Raw genomic sequence first — 16,630 nt, forward strand, 5'->3', positions numbered from 1 at the left:
CTTCCATGACCTTTCCTTGTACAAGTTGTGCTAGTTTCCCCAGTATTGTGTACTGTCTCACCCTTCACCAAAGATACCACTTATCTATTGCCTATTTAGTATTTCTCCCCCAACCCCTCATAACCAACAAAGATTGTTTCTTTTTGTGTGTAAACTTTTTCATGGGTTTTTACAATAGAGGTCTCATACAATATTTGTCCTTTTGTGATTGATTTATTTCACTCAGCATAATGTCATGCAGTTTCATCCATGTTATGAGATGCTTCACAGATTCATCATTGTTCTTTCTCATTGCATAGTACTGGATTGTGTGTATGTACCATAGTTCGTTCATCCATTCCTCTGTTGATAGGCATCTAGGTTGTTTCCATCTTTTTGCTATTGTGAACAATGCTGCCATGAACATGAATGTGCATATGTCTATTCGAGTGATGACTCTTATTTCTCTAGGATATATTCCTAGGAGTGGGATTGCTTGATCAGATGGTATTTCTATTTCTAGCTTTTTAAAGAAGCGCCATATCATTTTCCAAAATGGTTGTATCATTTTGCATTCCCTCATTTGATTTCTTGACTGCTGCTTCCATGGGTGTTGATTGTGGATCCAAGTAAAGTGAAATCCTTAACAACATCACTCTTTTTGACATTTATCGTGATGTCATTTATTGGTCCAGTTGTGAGGATTTTTGTTTTCTTTGTGTTGAGGTGTAATCCATACTGAAGGCTATGGTCTTTGATCTTCATCAGTAAGTGCTTCAAGTCCTCTTCACTTTCAGCAAGCAAGGTTGTGTCATCTGCATATCATAGGTTGTTAATGGCTTTCTCCAATCCTGATGCCATGTTGTTCATATAGTCCAGCTTCTCGGATTATTTGCTCAGCATATAGATTGAATAAGTATGGTGAAAGGAAACAACCCTGACGCACACCTTTCCTGACTTTAAACCATGCAATATTCCCTTGTTCTGTCTGAACGACTGCCTCTTGGTCTATGTACAGGTTCCTCATGAGCACAATTAAGTGTTCCGGAATTCCCGTTCTTTGCAGTGTTGTCCATAATTTGTTATGATCCACACAGTCGATTGCCTTTGCATAGTCAATAAAACACAGGTAAACATCTTTCTGGTATTATCTTCTTTCAGCCAAGATCCATCTGACATTAGCTATGATAGCCCTGGTTCCATGTCCTCTTCTGAATTCAGCTTGAATTTCTGGCAGTTCCCTGTTGATGCACTGCTGCAGCCACTTTTAAATGATCTTCATCAAAATGTTACTTATGTGTGATACTAATGGTATTCAATAATTTCTGCATTTGATGGAATCACGTTTCTTGGGAATAGGCATAAATATGGATCTCTTCCAGTCGGTTGGTCAGGTGGTTTCAATACTGCTTTATTTCTTCTCTAGTGATTTACTTATCCGGGGCCTCTTACCTTTCTTTGTAAAGTTAATGGTTAGTTTTTCCATCTTTTTAAAGAATTCTGTTGGTATTTAGATTGAGATTGAATTGTATTTGTAGATTGCTTTAGGTAAAATTGACATTTTCACAATGCTGAGTCTACCTATCCATGAGCATGGTAGGTTTTTCCTTTTATGTAATTCTCTTTTGATTTGTTATAGTAGCGTTTTGTTGTTTTCTTTGTATAGGTCTTTTACACCTCTGGTTAGACTTATTCCAAAATATTTTTTTAATGGCTATTATAAATGATATTGGTTTCCTGATTTCCTTTTTGTCGTTCTCTTTATTGGTGTATAGGAATCCACCTGGTTTTTGTATGTTTAGCTTGTATCCTGCTACTCTGCTGAATCTTTCTATTAGTTCCAGTAGTTTTCTTGTGGAGTCTTTTGGGTTTTCTATGTATAGTATTATATCATCAGCAAACAGGGGTAGTTTAACTTCTTCATTACCACTCTGGATGCTTTTATTTCTTTTTCTTGCCTTGTTACTCTAGCTAGGACTTCCAGCACAGTGTTAAATAGGAGTGGTGATAAAGGGCATCCTTGTCTTGTTCCCGTTCTCAAGGGGAGTGTTTTCAGCCTCTGCATTAAGAATGATGTTGGCTGTTGGTTTTGCATAGATGCCCTTTATTATGTTGAGGAATTTCTCTTCTATACCTATTTTATTGAGAGTTTTTATCAGGAATAGGTGTTGGACTTTGTTGAATGCCTTTTCTTCTTCGATTGAGATGATCATGTGATTTTTTTATTTATGTGGTGGATTAGTTGATTGATTTTCTAATGTTGAACCATCTTGGCATACCTGGTATGAATCCTACTTGGTCATGGTGTATTATTTTCTTGATATGATGCTGAATTCTATTGGCTAGAATTTTGTTGAAATTTTTTGCATCTATATTCATGACACATATTGGTCTGTAATTTTCTTTTTTTGTGGTGTTTTAGCCTGGTTTTGATATCAGGGTTATGCTGGCTTTATAGAATGAATTAGGAAGTATCCCTTCCATTTGTATGTTCGAAATACTTCAAGTAGTACTGGTGTAAGCTTTTCTCTGAATGTTTGTTAGAATTCTCCACTGAAGCCATCTGGGCCAGGGCTTTTTTTTTCCTTGGGAGTTTTTTTTAAATTACCTTTTCAATGTCTTGTTATGGATCTGTTCAGATTTTCAACTTCAGTTTGTGTTAGTTTGGGTAAGTAGTGTGTTTGTAGAAATTTGTCCATTTCCTCTAGGTTTTCAGTTTTGTTGGGAGTATAGTTTTTCATAATACTCTGCTATGATCTTTTTTATTTCAGTTTGCACTGTTATAATGTCCCCCATTTCATTTCTTATTTGGGTTATTTGCATCCTTTCCTGTTTTTCTTTTGTCAGTTTGGCCAGTGGTTTGTTGATTTTGTTTGTTCTTTCAAAGAACAAATTTTTTTTTTTTTAATTCTGTCTGTTGTTTTTCTGTTTTCTGTTTCATTTATTTTTGCTCTGATCTTTATTATTCCCTTTCTTTTGGTGTCTGTATGCTTCTTTTGCTGTTGTCTTTTTTTTGTTCAAGTCGTGTAGGTAATGTTTTGGTTTCGTCCCTTTCTTCTTTTTTGATGTGTGCATCTATTGCTATAAATCGACCTCTGAGCAATGCCTCTTCTGTGTCTGAAATATTTTAGTACGATGTGTTTTCATTCTTGTTTGATTCTAGGAATTTTTTGATTCCATCTTTAATGTTTTCTATTATCTAGTAGTATTTAAGTAAGGTGTTATTCCTTTTTCATTTATTTGATTTTTTTTTTGTTCTTCCTGTTGTTAATTTCTACTTTGATGGCTTTGTTATCAGAGAAGATACTTTATATTATCTCAGTGTTTTGGATTTTGTTGAAGGTTGCTTTGTGGTCTAAGATGTCGTCTATTGTGGAGAATGTTCCATGTGCATTGTATGTACTTTGCAGCCGTTGGGTAGAGTGTTTTATATATGTCTATGAGGTCAAGTTGGTTGATTGTGGCCTTTAGAGCTTCTGTTTCTTCGTTGAGTTTCTTTCTAGATGTTCTGTCCTTTATCGGTAATGGTGTGTTGAAGTCTCCTGGTAGTATCAATTTTTCTTTTCGGTACTTTTAGAATTTTGTTCTATGTAATTTGGACCCTTGTTATTGGTTGCATGATATTTATGATTTTATCTTTATGATGGATTGTCTCTTTAATCATTATCAAAATACAGACAAAATTATGGAAAAGAACGACAAAACAATGCAAGAATTCAGGAAAATAATACAGGAACATAATGTCAAAATAAATACACAACTAGAAATTGTACAAAACCAATAGTTAGAAATCCAAAAGGTAAACTGTAAGATTTCAGAAATGGACAATGTCATAAAAGGTTTGAGGAGCAAATTTGAAACACGAAGACAGGATCAGCGAAATTGAAGACAAATACTTGGATACCACTTTTTTTGAGGAAAAATCGCAGAAAATAATGAAGAAAAATGAAGAAACCCTGAGAAAGAAGTGGTATACAATCAAAAACAAAAATTTGCAAGTGATCAGAATTCTAAAACGGGGAGAAAACAGAAATCACAGAGAGGATAATTGAAGAACTACTGACAGAAAACTTCCCTAATATCATGAAAGACGAAAAGCTGACCATCCAGTAAGCTCAATAAACCCCAGATAGGATAGAGCCCAAAAGAAAATCACCAAAATATAGCATAATCACAGTAGAAACCCAAAGACAAGGAAAGAATCCTGAGAGCAGCTCAAGAAGAATGAAGTCATAAATGGGAATCAATAAGATGAAGCTGTGATTACTCAGCAGCAACCATGCAAGAAAGAAGGCAGTGGGATGACATAAACATTGAAAGAAAAAAATTGCTAACCTAGAATATATACTGCAAAACTTTCACTCAAATATGATGTAGAAATTGGGACGTTTCCAGATAAACAGAAATTAAGGGAATATGTAAAAACCAAGCCAGACTTACAAGAACTGTTAAAGGGAGTCCTTTGGTTAGAGAACCACAATGTCAGACAACAGTCTGAATCTAGAATGCAAGCCCACATCAGCCAGATACTAACATAGGTAATGAACCCTCAAAGATAAAACAAAACTAAAAGATTTACAATCGGGAACTAGAGAGGTGAATCTGTAAATGACAACAATGTCAGAACAATAAAGGAAGGAATAGTGTACGTATAGATCTTTCAAATGGAGAGGAAGTAAAGGAGATACCAAGTAATAAAAAACTAGTTCAAACTTTGGAAGATAGGGGTAAATTTATTTATTTGTTTTATTTTACTGTAGGTGAAAGTTAACAACTCAACTTAGTTTTTCATATCAACATTTATACACATATTGTTATGTGACTGTAGTTGCTGTCTCTATGATGTGACGGCCCACTCCTCCTTTCCACCCTGGATTTCCCGTGTGCACTCAACCAGCTTCTATAGCTTTTCTGCCTTCTCATCTCACCTTCCGAAAGGAGATGCCCATTTAGTCTTGTGTATCTACTTGAACCGAGAAGCAATCCAATTCCTGCCTACAGTCACTTGAAATAGTTTCAAGTGCAGTTTTCCAGTATACACAATTAGTTTCATTTACTTCAACCTACTTTTGTGTAAAATGTTTTCATCATTCCAAAGATCATCTCCTTAACAAAGGATATTTGTAGAAACCTAGTTTGCATCCCTGTTCCCTTCACTTCATTCTCTTCCTTCCCTATTAAAAAAAAAAAAAAAAAAAAAAAAGCTCGTTGCCATCTAGTCGATTCCGACTCATAGTGACTCTATATGACAGAGTAGAACTACCCCATAGGGTTTCCATGGAGCAGCTGGTTGATTTGAACTGCTGACCTTTTGGTCTTAACCACAGTGCCACCAGGGCTCCCTATAGTTTGTTATTTGCAGTTGACTCATGGCAACCCTCTGTGTGCAGGCTCCATAGGGTTTTCAAGGCAGTGACCTTTCAGAAGCAGATTGCCAGGCCTGCCTGCCTTCCCAGGTGCCTCTGGGTGGGTTCAAACAGCCAACCTTTTCAGCTAGTAGTGGAGTGCTTAACTGTTTGCCCCACCCAGGGACCTTTTCTATAGGTAGTCATTTAAAAAAGAATAAACATAAGTTATTCTTTTTATTTTTAAATATAAGATGTATAAGTACATATAGCATATTATGTATACTTTTCTTCACCTTGGTTTTCTGTACCTAACAATATATCCTCGTAACCACTCTATAGCAATATAGAGAGATCTTTCTCATTTCTTTTCAGCTGTGTAACACTCCATTGTGTGAATGTACAGTCATTTATTATAGAGAACTGTACTGTTTAGGAGTTCTGTTTACTTCCTGTTCTACTATTTTTCTGGGAATTGCTGTTTCTGAGTGGGTGTAGAAGGAAGGTAGGAAGAGGAAGCAGTGCCCTAGCTGTTCTAGAAGTGGCACCTGGTCGTGACAAGTCCAGTTTTCTCCTTGGTTCTTATCCTGGTGGAGGGATAAAGTATCTTTCTTTTTGTAATCAGATGTGCGGGGCTTCTTTTTTCATGAGTCAAGCCCTCCATGGTTTCTGTCATTTACATTCCTTTTGGCTCACAGTTAGAAATTCTTCCAGGTTTTTAGAACACATTTTTCATGCATAGTTTTTTGATGCTGGCATCTATTTTGTGTATCTTCATGGTTATGAGGGTTTAGGAGTATTAGCAGAGAATGTTCTTCACGTGTCATTAAAAAAAAATTCACATATTAATAAGTAAAGAAAACCTTTTTTTTTAAACAATCTTTTTTCTCCTCCTAACAAATAGTGAATTATTTCTGTTGCAGGGAAAAGGAGTTGGAAGCCAAGTTCATTATTCAAATGGAGAAAAGCAAAACAACAATCACAAACTTAAAGGCAAGTAATGAGCGGGCCTTGCTTCAGTTTCATCACGTCCCTTGTTTGCTTTACTGTTGGAGTGACTTAATGGGTAAATAAATCATGTGTACCATTTATGCATTCCTTTCTCATTTCAATTAGCCAAGTCAACTTGCTGTTGGCTTGGGCCTAGTCATGAAGGGTTGATCTCCTGATTCTTCTCCCATACCTAGTTTCATTTGATCTGGAAGCCAGACCCAAACTCTGCCTCTGGTATGTGAGCTTGTGAGTTTAACCCTGACCCAGACATCTTTATTTTCCAGCCAAGTAGTGGATCCTTAGCCTAGCAATTGACTTTATTCTATGAATTATTAAAAAAGCTTTGGCCCCATATTTTTTTCCATTTTTAATTAAAGTCACTATGTTTTGTAAATTTTGCAATAGGACTTGGTATTATTATTCGAAAATTAGGGAATGAAAGAAAAAACAAGCAAACACTAAATTTTCTAATACGGCAAGTTCTTCCTTCTGCAGTTAAAGTATCCTATTTGCTTATTTGGTCAGCGCATTTGTTAAAGACCTTGAATACTTTTCAGTTAGGGGGAAGTAAGGAGTAGAATGAATAATAAAGAAATCACAGAGGAGCTCAGGACCATCCTCCTTTGATATTTTCATTACCTTGTATGTTTGGGTTTCTGAGGCCTGCTGCTTCTTGGCCAAGTTCTGATCAAGCTCCTGTCTGCTTCCGAGGAGTAGATTTCTATTAATTCATTGCTCGAGGGAGTGGACACTTTGAATTTCAATTTCAGTGTAGTGCAGTGTGATCCCCAGTGATAGGAGCTGGGGAATGCTCCAGTCTTCCAGTTGGGCAGTGCTCTGGGTCATTTGACAGGCCTCTTTTGAGGCTCCCTTGTCCCTTTACCTGAGGCATTCTCTACTCCCCACAGTCCTTTGTACCATTCCAGCTGTATCTGGCCCACACTGAGCTTGCCTTCCTTGGACCTCCCGTTTCTGTCTTCTCAGGATTCTACCAGTCATTACTTGTCCATTTGCTGCTGTTCTCTTATCCTTGCTTCATGCATCTTTGTTTACTCTCAGTGCTTTAGTAAAAGTTTAATTATTAAAACGTATTTACTGAAACAGAGTGAGGAGACCCCTGGCCTTGGATGAGTCTCCTTTCTTTGTGCATTTTGTAATCTATTTCCCTTGATTACTCTATTGCTTTTTGAGTTTTACAAATATTACCTTGTCTGCCATTTGAGTAACCAGAACAGATGCCTAGACTTTTAACATTTTAATAAGAACTTTGACAGATGTTCTTTATAGTATGTGAATCATGTTGGAAAATATGGTGCCCATTGAATTTATTCAGCATGTGTCCAAGGAACTGTGTGAGGATTTGGGGGCTTATGAAGATTTTTGAACACGGTTTTTGGTTTAAGTATATGGCAAGGTGGGCTATATATATGCAAACATGCAATAAACTCTCAGTGTGATGTGTCCCAGTAGAGTCGAGGCCCTCACACGTGAGAGAAATGGCTTCTGGCTGGTGTACACAAGGGAAGCTTCATGGAAGAGGTGTCATCTGACCTGGTGTTTGGAATGGGGTCAATGAAGTGTACCACTTCAGGGGGCGCCAGTCACACCACGATCTGTGTGAATAACACCCCCTGGAGTTGTGCAGAGCCCAGTTGTGGTGATTCAGGTCGAGGGAAGAATAAAAAGCATTGAAGCTGGAAAAAATAGAATGTGGTTGGAGTTTTGGGTCTATCTAAGACAATTATGACAAAAAGGCCAGAAAAATAGCCTTGGCTCATATCACAGAGCCTGGATTGCTGGGAGAAGGCGTTTAGGTTCTATTTATTTAAGTTTTGTTTCTTTTTTTTAGGAAGGTTATGGGGCGGGATGAAATGATTTTTAGTTGGGGTATAAATATGAAAAGTGGTTATTGTCATATATTTTTTAGGAAGAACCATTTTTTTCCCCTGAATTGGCTCACTTGTAAAATGACAGTCTTCTTTACATTATTATTATTATTCTCTTTATATTGTTATTACCGTTAAAATCATCTCTCTCTAGATTCCAGAAGGAGGAACTGGGGACACTGGAAGAGAACGGACGAAGACCTTCACCTATGACTTTTCTTTTTATTCTGCTGATACAAAAAGTCCAGATTATATTACACAAGAAATGGTATGATATTGTTAAAATCTTTACTTTGATTTATTTTCATATAGAGAAGAACATGCCTACCCTTAAGCTCTTTGAATCATCTTGCTAATTTTTTTCTAAAGTTAATTCTTGTTACTTAACTTATTGGTTATTGCACTGGACCGTGTATCTTAGACGTTTGAAGAACTCAGACCCCAAAAGGTTGATTTTTTTTTTTTTACTTCTGAGCATGATGAACATAACTTGGATTTGGTTCAAAACATGGAGATGGCTACTATTTTGAAGGAGCTGTGCAAATAAAGCATTTTGGGAGGAGGGGCATTTATATGCCATTACACCCAGCAAATAAGCCACTTAACTGTGAGTCCTGCTGTGACGCAGAGCTTTAGGAGGTAATGTAAAACCCAAGTCACGTTTCCCCTGATTTGGTGGACTCTCAGAAATGTCTAGAATCTTTCTTTGAGAACCTAGAATTATGCTGGAATTTGTCCAAGAAACCTGCTCTGTAGGCTTTTAAGGTCTAAAATTGTAGATGTGTCATGGCAGATAAGAACAGACACAAAGATCTTCCCAGAAGGCCATGAAATGCTGATGTTGATGTTTCATGTGAGCAGAAGGATAAGTATATTTCTCTGGTGAGAAAAGCTGGGTGGGGTTATGGGGAAACTCTAGTGTTGGGGGAGGAACATGGGCTTCATGGCCAGGCCTCTCTTTCTGGCTTGTTAATGCTTTTGTGTGGCTTTGGAAATGTGTAGCTTCAGATCTTCATGTATTAAAATGGGGATAAGAATTCCTGTCCTACCTCCTCTGGGTTGGAATCCATGTAGCCGCATCTTGAAAATTAGAACATGAAGGGACATTGTTGTCTAGTTCCTTTTTTACTGATGTGTATCCATGCACCATCATCATCAGCATTGCCTAGGAGCTGATTAGAAGTACAGACTCTCAGAACCTATTCTAGACCTGCATTATCAGAATCTGCTTTTTAATAAGATCCCCAGGTAACTTGCAAACACCTTAATATATGAGAAGCCCAGATATAGTTGGCTTAGAAATGGTTTGTGGAGGAGGATGGCTTTCTGAGGCAGTGAAAATGTTGGGTATTAAGCTAGGCTGTGAACTTAGACGAGGTGTTCAAAGGAAAGGATGGGAGTGACCATATGCAGGAACTGTTGAGTCAAACATCAGGGACAGATAGAAAGGAATACCAGCAATGGGGATGGAAGCGATGAAGAGATGAGGTTCCTGGAGGTGGTATTAAAGAGGGCCAGGGAGAGGAAAGATGAACCAATGTTGCTTGTGTTGCCATTGGTGTCAGGAACTCTGGTTGGTGCTCATGTATGCCATCCCATTTAATCTTCACAAAAGCCAAGTGAGATAAATTTCAGCTCTGTTTTCCTTTGTTGAAGAGGCTCAAGTTCATACACCTAATAAGTAGCTGATCTTGGAGCTGATGTATATACAGTGGTGGGATGCCACTGGAAAGTCTTAAGGTATAAGAGAAAAAGTGTGGCCTGTCCTGAATGGCAGATGGAGAGGGAGCCCTGTTGAATGAATGAATCAGTGAATGAGTAAATGAAGATGGCTTTGGGGTCGAGGTGAGTGGATTAGTCAGCATTGGTAGTTAGCAGTCTGGTGAGGAATAGAATGTTACAGATATTGGAATCCATATTTTGGCTTTAATAGGAATAAAGATGAAGTTGTGGGTGCCAGGGAGTTTGTTCAGGGAAAAGCCAGTTCACTGTGCGCAGTCTTCAGAGTCTTCAGTGGAGGATGAATGAAGAATTGGGAAGGTCTCCACTTCTAATTTACCTAATGAGCAGCTGAATTTTCCCCCTGAGGACTTCTGGGACAGAGGGCTGTGCTGAGGGAAAGCCTGGGGATGGAGATGTAGAGCATTGTAAAATGACAGGGCCTGGCATGCTGGAGATCTTCCATAAAGGTTTGCTGACTGGATGAACCCATTTTCAGGTGAAGGTCCCTTTATGGGAAGAGATGGCATTTTCTGAGTTCTAGAAGAGTCAAGATCAGGGAAGCAGAAACAAAATTAGCTCTTCTGGGAGTTAAAAATAAATGCCCAGAATTAAAAAATATTTTTAGATTGTGAAAAGCTTTCAACTGATGAAGATAACTGTAATGCTTTAGGTGTACGTGCAGCATCTGTTCTCAGATGCTTTGGGGTCTTTGACTCTGTATAAATAACCTAAGATTGTTTCATGAAACCACAAAACTAGAAAAGCCCTGAGATATGTTAGTAAACACTGCTTTCTAGTAGAACCATGTGTTAATAACACACACATAAATGCACAAAAATATCTATTTTTAAGCACTCTATTTTAGACATTAAAGAGAAAATAATCTTCCCTCACTCCTAATTTTAAACCTCTTGATAAAAAGAGCTTTAGTTTTGAATTTTGACTACGTTTTCATGATGCCACGTATAAGTACAGGAAGTGAGCTGACCGTTTGTATCCCGGAGGCTAGAAACTTGGGAAGATGCGGAGCTTTTAGCATGATCCTGTGTTTTTTGTTGTTGTTAATCGTTTAATGTATAGGAATCTTGGGAAAACATATCATGCCTATCACTGTAGTTCAAGTCAAGTTTCCCTTAACATTCAACAAATACCAGGTTGATGATCACTCATTATTTCTTCCTTCCAAGTTAATTTTAGAATTAGAGAAAAAGTTAATAAGCAATTAAAATCCACACTCATGTAAATTAAAGACCATTAAATAAGGTATAATTTTCTTTTATTTTATTTTTTAGACATTTTATTGTGCTTCAGGTGAATGTTTACACAGCAGATGAGTTTTCCATTCAATAATTCATACACAGATTGTTTCGTGACATTGGTTGCAGTCCCCTCAAAGTGTTAGCACTCTGCCTGTTTCTACCTTGGGTAACCCGTTTCCATTCTTCAGGTTTTCCTGCCCCTCCCTACCTTCTTATCTTTGCTTTTGGGAAAATGCTTCCCTTTTGGTCTCTTATAGTTTTGTTTTAAGGAACACGTTCTTCACAGGTGTTATTGTTTATTTTATGGGCCAGTCTATTATTTGGCTGAAAGGTGACCTCCAGGAGGTCTAATTTTCTTAATGATTCTTTAAACCTTCGTAGGGAGGCTTTGATCTCGAACAACCAGTTCCTTAACTCAATCCTGGAGAAATTGGAAACCTTAAATCTCCCAGTTGACAAGCTAGATGGGACAGTCTTTGTTTTAACAGGGCCCTCTTGTGGACAACTCTTCTGAAGAGAGGCCCTGGTTATGCTTTGGATTACTCTGGAAACTAACTTTGAAGTCTGTGCTCAGACAAGCAGCCAGGTGGGTTTTGGATAACCAGGCCAGGTGAGAGATCTCAGTAGAGTATGATGCAAGAATATTGTCCAACTGTAGATTGTGCTTAAATGAGTCATTTGTGGGGGCTGTGGATGAACCAGCCTGTCTTCCTTGCCAAGAACCCTGGAGATGTGGGCAGTGTCCTGCCATTTCTCTGGGTGTTGGCACCCACCTACTTTGGGTGTGTTATTTGAACCTACGACTGGGCCAGGCCTGGATATCTGCTCCTCCAGACTTGCATTTCTAGACATGTGTTACAGTCCTGTACACCACTGCTAGCCCCCCTGAACCTCTGAGTCTGTCAGAAAAGTCCGACTGGGTTAGCTTTCTGGGAGATAAAGTAATAATAAAATGATGGATGTGATTTTTAACCCTAGGGAAGAATTTTGTTTAGAAAGCCTTTGGGTTTGGTTTAAATATGGTATTTTCTACAGCTTTGCTTTAGTCTTAGTCAAAACTATGCGAGAAGATCCTTCCTTTATTCTTTGAAAGGTTTATGGAAAGTTTTTCTTTCTATCCACTGGCACTCCATGAAATAATAAAAATGATATTTGCTTTTTTGTTTGTTTAATTGGAAGGACTTGGGGAAATAGAAGTTCTCTTCGTATTCCATAAATAATGGTAAAAATGCACCTCAAACTAGGGGCCTGGATTTCTAGCTTTTTCGTAGCATAAGTCTGGGGAATTGCCTTCCAGGTAGTGTTGAATTCTGGGTGCTCCTTTAGAAGGTGTGGGAAGAGGGTCTAGAAGGCATAGGCTTTGGAATAAGAAAGGTCTGGGTTCAGATTCCAGTTATGATACTCACCGGTGTTCCCATTTACCTAACTTCTCCCCTTCAACTTCCTCATCTAAAAAATGGGTCTTGAAACACAACTTGCCTTACAGCATTCTAATGAGGATTAATACATGAACCTACCACTTGTCTGTCAGTTGGTTGTGCTGTGGTGGCTTGTGATGATGGAAGCTATGCCACCACTATTTAAATACCAACAAGGTCAACCTTGGTGGACAAGTTTCACCGGAGCTTCCAGAGTAAGACAGACTAAGAAGAAAGGCCTGGTGATCTACTTTTGAAAATTAGCCAATGGAAGCCTTATGGATTAAACAGAATATTGTCCAACTTGCTTGCTTTGGACATGTCATCAAAAGGGATCAGTCAGGAGAAGGACATCATGTTTGGTGAAGTAGAGGGCCAGCAAGGGCTAGGGAGACCCTCAATGAGATGGACTGGCCTAATAGCGACCACTATGGACTTGAACATGCCATTGAGTGTGAGGATGATGCAGGATGGGGTAACATTTCGTTCTGTTGTACATAATGTTGCCACGAGTTGGAGTAGACTCCATAGTTTCTATTTGTCTGTCTGTCTATCATATGAGCACATGAAAAGATTTAGAGAATGCCCAGTGAGGATGAGCTGCTACATAGTTGAGAATTAAGTCATCAGAACATGAGGATAAGATCAGAAAATACCAGCTCCTAAAGTTAAAATAAAAACAAACAAACAAACAAAAAAACAGAAAACAAAATCAACTCAGAATGAATGAGACTGGCTGTTTGTGGAAGTGACTCAATGGAAATTAAAATATGTCTGTTTTTGACTGACGAGACTGAGGAAACAAAGTCCAAACAAGATGGCGGGAAGATGGTGCCTGTGGAAAGCCGCAGTCCCCTCAGTCGGTGGTATGTTTCTCTCATCCTGGGATGACAGGCTGTGCTGTTAGCAGGGATGGTTTATGTGGAGCTGAGATCACGAAGGCCAGTTTTCCTCAGCCCTGTTAGTGTAGACGTTCTGCTCAGCCTGGCAGGCCTCAATCTGTGCTGTGGGGTGGCTCCGTACATTACTCTGACGTCAGCCTCAGTGTGCATGTCCTAATGGGAATCTGGCTTCCCATGTGGAATCACCTCCATGTCCTGGGCTGATTGGTAGGCGTCAGTGCCCTGGGCCACTTTGAGATCACCTGGGGAGTTTAAAAAAATCCTAGTTCCTGGATTCACACCCCTGAAATTCTTATTTAATTGGTCTGGGTTTTGGGGACGGGGGTGGGGTATGGTGTAGTGAGGGGCATTGGGACTTCACAGGCTTCCTAGGTGATTCTCACATGCAGCAGCTTGTGATCTGTGCTCTAGGCTGCTTGACAGTAATTGGAGTTGGTTTTTTATGTGAACATTTTTGGGGATTGGAAAGTTTTAGTTAGTCCCCTTCCCAGTTGGGTATAACCAGGATAAACACACATCTTGACTTACCTCCTGTACATCAGTTGCCTGGGTAAAGTATGAACACTTCACTCCATTTCATTCCCCGAAGTGTCCTCCTAGAACTACTTGGTGCAGCTGACCTGGACTCAGGCCATTGTAGGCGTAATCCCAGGCCCCACACAATTGTCTCCCTTGCTTCCTTCCCTCTGGGCAAATATCCAGGTAGGTAGAGTTATCTGGACTCTGAGATGGGGGAGCCCAGCCATCTCAGCCTCTTCCACACCCACCCATCACTCAGCTCCCTGAGAACCTCCAGAGAAGTGAGATTTATTTTGATGAACAGTGAAACCCTTAAAATGGTGGCATTGGTTTGGCATGGTTCGGGCAATACTTTCTGGCCTCTGTGACCTTCAGGCTTTGAATGCTAAGTTCTGGAAGCATGGATAGAATGAATAGGTTTATAAATTTATATAATTCTGAATTGATAAATTATCATGCTTTAAAATCATCTTTGCTTCTAGACACAATTGCCAGTTGGCCTTGTTTGCATTTTTATATTTCAGGATTTTTTTGTTGACTTAAATAAGAAAGAGGATGGGGTTGGTCTTTGCTTGCTTGCAAAGTTTACTTTTGATTAAAAAACTGAGGTACATAGTCTGTTATTTGGTTCTGCAGCGATTTATTTATAATGGTGTAATCCTTAAGAGATGAAAGTAGCGTTCAAGAGTTTTGTTAACACTGAAGGAACTTGTTAAAAAATCCATGGTAATTGTATCTTTTGTGATTTTTTTTTGGCTTTCAGGTTTTCAAAACCCTGGGCACGGATGTCGTGAAATCTGCATTTGAAGGTTATAATGCTTGTGTCTTTGCATATGGGCAAACTGGATCAGGAAAGTCATACACTATGATGGGAAATTCCGTACGTTTACACTGTGTGGGGAGAACATTTCTCATTATCTCTCTTTGGACTGACAGAATTATCTCTTATCTACTTGGTCTGTACTAACTTAGTTTTTGTGTTCTGATCATTCTTTAGGAATAAGAAAAATCTCAATAATAAGTTGGACTAAATTTCCTCTGAGAGATTTTAAATTAGAAATAGTTTTAAGTTTATAAGCTTGAATAATGGATGCAAGTCCCAGTTCATTTTCTGTTTTTAAAGGCCTTATAATCTTATCAAAGAAAAGTATGCTGGGCCCGCAAGTAATTTATTCTTCTTTTCTGCTAACACAAAGTTTGTATAGAATTACTGAACTCTGTTCTTTTTAAAATTATTCAGAACATTTTTCCCCCAAGAAAAATATTTAAAAAATCTACATCTTTGGTGGAAAGGTACTGCATAATTCGAGCAAATACATAAAAAGAATCAGAGTTATATATGTAGTTTTCATAGTTACATACATAGTTTATAGAGGTTAGTAGTTACACTGTATAAATGAACACACATTAGCGTTCTTCTACTTGTCCCAAAATATGGAGGAGTAAAAACTAGACATTATTGGAGGAACTTTATCTCTTTCTGTGTTTTCTCCAGATTTAGATAGTGTTTGTGTGTTTTAATATTCTTGTGTCATAGTGAAAGCTCTGTTCGATGACTTGCAAGACTTGGGCATGTTCTAGATGTGGAGATACTGCCAGAGGATTGTAGGGCTCCTATCAGCAGGCACCATAGTGTCTATGCTAAAGGTTGGGTGGTCAGTGGAAGTAGTGTTTTAAAGGAAGGTAGGTCTTTCTAGATGAAATATTTCAGTGTATATAACCTGACTTCTTAAATCCAGGCTTTTCCTTTACATAAGAAGTAGATAAATGTGCTATGAATCCTCAAGGCAGAAACACAGAGAACTAATAAGTGAAGAGCAGATAATTTCAAGAGTTTTACATTTCCTTTTATCTTGCTTCTCTCTTCCTACTTTCTACTGTGTCTTTAAAAATAAAGCTATCTCTAAAAATCAGATTTACATGTTGGTTCCCTAGTAGCTATTTTATGTAAGTTAAACATTTATAGAGCACTCATAAATTGCACCTGTTTTCCTCTGACCTTATAGTTGAATACGGTGCTTTGGGTATTCTTTTTTATTCTTTTTAAAGAAAAAAAAATATGGTGAAAGGCCCATCTATTCTTTTTTTTTTTTTTAAGTATTTTATTGTGTTTTAGGTGAAAGTTTACAGAGCAAATTAGTTTCCTATTCAACAAATTCTACACAAAGTGTTCCATGACATTGATTGCAAAGGTGCACTTATTCTTGATAAGAACTGGTATTGATTTAATAGTACGAAGAACAAAATTTCTCTTAAAGCACTGATGATATTCCTTTTATTTTGGGGGCAATTGGGTGAATGGAGGGAGGGACTTCAGAAGAAAACATTAGAGATCCAGGTTCTGAAGCTCTGGGGTTCTGGTTTACCTGACCTTTGGTGTTGTTCTGGGGTTCATCAACTTGATAATACTGACTAAAACATGAATATTATTGACTGTTATGCCTGCATTGTATAAGTAATACAATGTATTAAAATCCTCCTGTCTAGGAATGCCAGTCTAGGGATTAGTACATTAAACGTAGGATATACTGCAGTAAAAACTGCGAAAGCCGGAACCTGTGTAAGGTGGAAACCTGTCAGAGAAGGAAAACTCGAGTATTTTCCACT

At 38.2% G+C, this 16,630-nt stretch overlaps 1 protein-coding gene across 8 annotated transcripts in view; it reads left to right on the plus strand.

The window, feature by feature from the left end:
• KIF16B (kinesin family member 16B) overlaps positions 1-16,630 on the plus strand; it is a 447,597-nt gene that overhangs the window by 54,091 nt on the left and 376,876 nt on the right. For 6 of the 8 annotated variants that reach the window (XM_004376454.1, XM_023731419.1, XM_023731420.1 and 3 more), the window contains exons 2-4: positions 6,248-6,317; positions 8,358-8,471; positions 14,787-14,903. In XM_004376454.1, the coding sequence (XP_004376511.1) occupies positions 6,248-6,317; positions 8,358-8,471; positions 14,787-14,903 (301 nt within the window). Of the gene's footprint in view, positions 1-6,247; positions 6,318-8,357; positions 8,472-14,786; positions 14,904-16,630 lie in introns of those variants that run through there. The other 2 variants (XM_023731422.1, XM_023731425.1) reach the window with 2 other exon arrangements.

Source organism: Trichechus manatus, unplaced genomic scaffold (assembly GCF_000243295.1).
Source record: "Trichechus manatus latirostris isolate Lorelei unplaced genomic scaffold, TriManLat1.0 scaffold00042, whole genome shotgun sequence".
Lineage (NCBI taxonomy): Eukaryota > Metazoa > Chordata > Mammalia > Sirenia > Trichechidae > Trichechus > Trichechus manatus.